We start from the raw sequence: 6679 nt of genomic DNA on the forward strand, positions 1-6679 counted from the left end.
GTGTGTATACATATATATGTATATACATACACACACACGCATAACTGAATCACATTGTCATACACCTGAAACGAACACAACATTCTAAATCAACCTATACTTCAGTAAAAAAATACATCCAGTTAGATTCTTCTACTTAGCAATTGAAAGGTGGTACACCTTAATAATGTAGACACTGCATCAAGACTGTCTGGGTTCAAATCCAGTGCTAGCTAAGTCTTACTAGTTGTGTGACCTTGGAAAAGTTTCTTCATCTGCAAAATGGGAGAAATAATAGAGTTTTGGGTGAGGATTAAGTGATTGAATACGTGTTAACCACTTAAAAGTGGGACTGGCATGTGGTAAGCTATTGTTATTGGGCTCAGTGGATGTCATATCCTTGGGCCTGTGGTCACGTATTGATCAATTGATTCTGAATGGGATATAGGAATTATTGATTGGAGACTGGAGGGCAGAAAATGGAATAGGAATGCCTTTTGCCACAATGCCCCTTTAGAAAAACACATCTGGAATTTCGCCAGTAAATTGGTTAGAATCTGGCGCCCATTTGCTACCCATAGCTCGTTCACCATCCTTATGCACAGATTGGAGGTCTTGTCCTTTTAGCCATTTGCGTATCCTTTTAATGTGGACCCATGAGGTGAGGCTCATGTTTCATAGACCTGAGGGGGAGAATGTCTCTTCAGTTTTAGGCAACAAGACAATACATTGTGACAGTAGGCAACCCATTTCCATCCTACTCTACAGCCGAAGAAACATCTGCCCCCAAGCGCGGCGCAAGTACGGACTTCCACTCCATCATTTTCAAACAAGCCGGTCCCTGAAGGGAAAAAAACCACACACACAAGGAAGAAAAATCAGTCCTCAAGAGGCTGGGGGAGATCTGAGGGCTGTCCTCTCTTTCCTGGTGAAGGACTCTACCCTCTCACCTGCTGTTACATTTCGGCGAGGGCCGCTGAGTCCAACGCTAATCAGAGGAAGTTGAGGGAAACAGGAATTTGGATAGCTGGAAAGTGATCTCTGCATGTGGTGAAATGGGCTCCCCTCTCTTAAGCTTTGGCAGATTTTCAGGATGTAGCGACAGATGAGCAGGGCAGGAGCCGAACACCACTAACCCACCTCTTGCCCCTAGTCTGCTGATTTATCTGACATTGGTGTCTCCCTGCTGGGCTCACACCAATAGGGCTTTTCAAGTGCCTCAGTCCTTGGAAGATTCTCATTTTCATGATCAGACCTGCACCCATCATCTTACCTGAAGGCAATGAGATCACCAAGAGGAAGAGTAACCCAGAGAGACAGAGCCTCATCGCTGAGGAGGGCACAGAGCTGCAACTTCCTGGGGGTGGCTGTCTGGGAGGCTCCTTTATAGAGCTGGGCAAGGTTGGGTGGGGCTGGACGCTGGCCTCATTCTATCTGGAAGGACACCCGGGGGAGACAGGCTTCTTCAGGGTTAGAGGAAAAAGAGTCCCTAGGCCATTCTGTGCTACTTCCTCTTCTACAAATCATGAAAGAAGAAGGGACTCAGTCAAGGCAGAACAGGAGCAGAGACCAGGCATCCTCATGTTCAGGCCTGGGCACTTTCCCTGTAACTTCAAATGTACACTGATGGAAAAATGGCAGGAAAATGTCTGCTTGTTTTTCCGGTCCAGCTGAGAACACAGGAGCCCAGAGAGGTGATGTGACAAAATACAGGCTTAATTTCAGGCCAGAAAGGAAGTCGGCAAGAATTTACAGTGTTCCAAGAAGCAAAGGATCTCAAGGGGTCTTGGCCTGACCAAGAGCTAGGTAGGTGTTCAGACCTAGTGGAGAAGGGAAAGCCTTCTCTCCAGATGCAGATTTATTCTCCTGTTGGAGGCCCATGCTGCAGGGAATCTTTCCCTCAGAAAAGTTGGCTGAGGGGCTTCGTTTTCCAGATGGCTGATATAAAATGTTGGCTGGAATTTGGCAACCTTGAGGGTTCTGAGAAAGATTCTCTTTTTGGAGTGGGTGGGTTAGAACCCTCTCCTGGCCCCTGCCAGGAAGAGCCAGTTCAGTGCTACGTTCAGGGTTGGCTGCCCTCTGTCAGGAGTGGAGTAGAACAACACTTCCCTGGAGCTGCAGGGACGTGGATCTGGGGAAGGGTCATTAGGTCTGCGTCCTTGGAGGGATGGTGGGGGACCGAGAGTTGAGAAGACACGAACTTAGGGTTTATTCTTGCCCCTGAGGCAGGCTTGTACCCGAGTCACCCACGACTGTAGGATTCTGAGTCTGTAAAGTGGCAACAGAGCATAGATTTATTGATTACACTCCATTTTGCAGTAACAGGCCCTTGGATAAATTATTTAGCATCTCTGAGCTTCAGCTTCCTCTTTCTTTCTTTTTTTTTTCACTATTTTTAAAATTGAAGTATGGGTGCTGTACAATATTATGGAAGTTACAGGTGTACAATATAGTGATTCACAAATTTTAAAGGTTATACTCCATTTATAGTTATTATAAAATATTGGCTAGATTCCCTGTGTTGTACAATATCCTTGTAGCTTATTTTATACCTAATAGTTTGTATCTCTTAATCCCCTACCCCTATACTGCCTGTCCCCTCTTCCTTCTTCCTGCTGGTAACCACTAGTTTGTTCTGAAAATCTGTGAATTTGCTTCTTTTTTTGTTATATTCACTAGTTTGTTGTATTTTTTTTAAGATTCCACATATAAATGATATCATACAGTATTTGCCTTCTCTGTCTGACTTATTTCACTTATCATAATACCCTCCATGTCCATGTTGCTGCAAATGGCAAAATTTCTTTCTTTTTTATGGCTGAGTAGTATTCCATTGTATGTATATATACACCACACCTTTATCCATTCATCTGCTGATGGACACTTAGGTTGCTTCTTGGCTACTGTAAATAGTGCTACTATGAACTCTGGGGTGCATGTATCTTTCCAAATTAGTGTTTCTGGTTTTTTTTTTTTTTTTCAGATAAGCTTCCTTTTCTCTAAAAGTGCATTGTAAGGGGTTTTTTTGATGATGAAATGAGATAGAGCTTGCAAAACGCATCACGCTCATTCTGGTTTCGATTTCCTTCTTCTCCTCTCCTCCTCCTCCTCTTTCTGCTGCTCTTCGTGCTTATTCTGTATTAAATCCCACCATCACTATAGCTGTGTTTCTTTCTCTTCTGAAGACCCTCTCCAAGAGACTTCTTAGTGAATGCAAAATGTTGCTGGGAAAGTTTTATTCTGGGTTCCAACAGTGCGTATGGTTGAGAGCACGGCTGTAGGTTGGAACGGGAGTGGGAGAGAAATGGTGGGCTAGTGGACTAGAAATATGGAGGTCGGTGCTAGATCAGGGCCGAGCATTCCCTTGCAGTCGTCAGGAAAGGCTCCCAGGAGACCCTGCACTGGGCATATGATTCCCGCCCATGGAGCCCAGGCCATATCCTTACCATCTGCTGCCATAGACATAGCATAGGCTAGTAGTGACACCTTATTCTTTTAGAGATGGAGGAAACAAGGCTCATATTGGTGAATGGGCTTGCACAAAGGAAAGAAGCAAGCTGTGGGCTGTGCTGGCATCAAATGTTCAGCTGTCTTAATACTCGGTTTGGAACTCTGTCCTCCATATATTTTAGATTGCTCAATTGTGCATTAGGGAATATGGGAACTAGGAACCTAACACTTCCTAAATATTTCTGAGTCCCTCCTACACACGGTTCTGGAAAAGCGGATCTAATATGTGTCTGGGAATCAGACTCTTTCCTTTCCACCCACAGATGTCCTGATTCAATTACCGTCCCGACCTTCGGGCCGGAGTTTCTCCTGAGTGAGCCAAGTGTTCCAACCTTCTGCCCAAGGTCTTGTTGGGCTAAGCCGCCAGGGAAACACAAATGGATTTAGTGTTGCTCTGTTGGTGCTTTCTTCCTTTATCTTAATTTGCTGGAATTCTCATGCCCTCCTTATTATCATCTTTACCTTTGAGAAAAAAACATCCACTGCACATCCTATGTAACCCTAAATGAATTACCCTGTTTAAGGAGCATGCTTCCTTTTCAGTTGCCTCATTCACTAGTCAGACCCTTCCTGAGTGCAATGACTTAAACTCCATTTTAAAATTGTTTTTCTTTCCCATTATGGTTTATGACAGGATATTGAATACAGTTCCTTGTGCTATACAGTAGGACCTTGTTGTTTATCCATTCTATATGTAATAGTTTGCATCTGCTCACACCAAACTCCCAATCCATCTCTCTCCCACTCCACCCTTGGCAATCACAAGTCTGTTCTCTATGCCTGTGAATCTATAAAGTCCATTTTTTAGAGCAATTTTAGGTTCACAGGAAAATTGAGTAGAAAGTGCAGACAGCTCCCTCCAGTTCCCACACATGTACAACCACCTCCATTATCGACACCCTGCACCAGAGTGGTACGTTTGTTACAGACGACGAACCTACATTGACACACAATATCCCTCAAAATCTATAGTTTACACTAAGTTTCACCTGTGGTGTTGTATATTCTGTGAGTTTTGACAAATGTATAACATCTGTCCACCACTGTAGCATCATACAGAATCGTTACCCTATCCTAAAAATCCTCTGTGCTCTGCCAAGGTTCTTATTTTTAAACTTTTAACATAAATTATTGATAAAAGATGAAATTTAATAGACAAAAAGAAAAATAAATCATACACGTAGCTTAGTGACTGAACATACAGCAAACACTGCGGAACCACCACTCAGATCAAGGAAACAGATGTTCTCCAGCACCACCGACGGTCCTAGTGCACCACTGAGTAACCACAGCCCACTCCCTCCCTCATAAGGGGGTTTCTGAGGGCACGGTCCGGATGAGCTGGGGCAAACGTCCACCCGCGCAGCACCTGCTTCCGTTCCTGGCGGGGTGGAGGGGCGCAGGTGCTGCGGCGGTCAGCGTGGATGTGCTCGGCGGCTCCTGCCCCTGCGCGTGGACTGCAGGCTGGGGTGTCTGCACAGGTTGTACGGCAGTGTGAGGGATACCCTTGAGGAGGACTTGTAAGATGCAGCAGCCCGAGGTGGTAAGTTCTGCAAAGCCGGGAGAATGCCTCCAGACGGGCGGCTGTCAGTCCGACCTTGCTAGGCAGCGCTGGCCGCCAAAGTCCACAGCCAAGCAGTCGGGGCACTCAGACCCAGATGGAGCCAGATGGCGAAGAGCTGGATGAGGCCCAGACTGGCATATGGCACTTGGCGTTCCTTGGGAGCCTTGCTGCTAGCGTGGATTAGGTCTCATCTGTGCTAGATGGTTAGGTGTGTAACACGAGGGCTTTCCTGAGCCTGTGGAACTGCTGGCACAAAGTAGCCCCCAGAGGCAGGCTGGGACTGATTTTTTTTTTTTTTTTTCGGTACGCGGGCCTCTCACTGTTGTGCCATCTCCTGCTGTGAAGCACAGGCTCCGGACGCGCAGGCTCAGCGGCCATGGCTCACGGGCCCAGCCGCTCCGCGGCATGTGGGATCCTCCCGGACCGGGTCACGAACCCGTGTCCCCTGCATCGGCAGGCGGACTCTCAACCACTGCGCCACCAGGGAAGCCCTTAGTGTGGCTTTTAAAAAGATGTAGAATTGTTTTCCTGTGTGTATTTAAAAATTTTAATAAATGTCATTATGCATTGAATCACACACACACACACACACACACACACACAGGAAACGCGGTGGGCGGACGTCTGGTGCGCAGACGCGTGGTGGGCGGACACGTAGTGCGCGGAAACGCGGTGGGCGGACGTCTGGTGCGCAGACGCGTGGTGAGCGGACACGTAGTGCGCGGAAACGCGGTGGGCGGACGTCTGGTGCGCAGACGCGTGGTGGGTGGACACGTAGTGCGTGGAAACGCGGTGGGCGGACGTCTGGTGCGCAGACGCGTGGTGGGTGGACACGTAGTGCGCGGAAACGTAGTGGGCGGACGTCTGGTGCGCAGACGCGTGGTGAGCGGACACGTAGTGCGCGGAAACGTGGTGGGCGGACATCTGGTGCGCAGACGCATGGTGGGCGGACACCTGGTGTGCAGACGCGTGGTGGGTGGGCACGTAGTGCGCGGAAACGTGGTGGGCGGACGCCGGGTGCGCGGACACGTGGTGGGCGGACATCTGGTGTGCAGACGCGTGGTGAGCGGACACGTGGTGCGCGGAAACGTGGTGGGCGGACCCCTGGTTCGCGGACACGCGGTGTGCGCGGGCGAGGGCGGAGGCGCGTGGGCCCGGGCGCGTGGGCCCGGGCACGCGGGCGGCTCACCGCTAGCTTTCCGGTCCGGGACCAACGGTTGCCCAGGTGCTGGAAGCGTGCGAAAGTGACTTCCTCGCGGGTTCTCCGGCGAGGATTCGCTCTCCCGCCCGCATCTTTTTTAGATTTTAAAGCGTTTTAGGGTTTTAAAAAAACCTTTTCTTCTTTTTTTTTCTTCAGGGTGCTAGGCGTGAAAGCAGCGGAGGCTGCCGCGACCGGGGGCGGAGAGAGCAAAGTATACGTTCTTATCAGTTATTTGCTATTATTGTCTGCTACGGAGGGAGATCTTTTGTTAGAAATAAGTATCATAGGGTAGTCACCCTACCCAGGAACAAGAGAAGGTTTTTGAAGTCAGGTGAGCGGTTAAAAAAAAGGCACATAAAGTAAAGAAACCATAAAAGTTGCATGAGGTTTGTGGCACGGCAGAGCTTGAGGCCCATGAAAGACGT

At 48.5% G+C, this 6679-nt stretch overlaps 1 protein-coding gene across 1 annotated transcript; it reads right to left on the minus strand.

The window, feature by feature from the left end:
* Positions 1-647: 647 nt before the first annotated feature.
* Positions 648-1307, minus strand: DEFB136 (defensin beta 136). Its single transcript, XM_024130784.1, has 2 exons — positions 1253-1307; positions 648-820 (listed from the first exon to the last, which is right to left on the minus strand). The coding sequence occupies exons 1-2, from the start codon at positions 1305-1307 to the stop codon at positions 648-650; spliced, it is 228 nt and encodes a 75-aa protein (XP_023986552.1).
* Positions 1308-6679: the final 5372 nt, after the last annotated feature.

The sequence above is a fragment of the Physeter macrocephalus genome, chromosome 9 (genome assembly GCF_002837175.3).
Source record: "Physeter macrocephalus isolate SW-GA chromosome 9, ASM283717v5, whole genome shotgun sequence".
Classification (NCBI taxonomy): Eukaryota; Metazoa; Chordata; class Mammalia; order Artiodactyla; family Physeteridae; genus Physeter; species Physeter macrocephalus.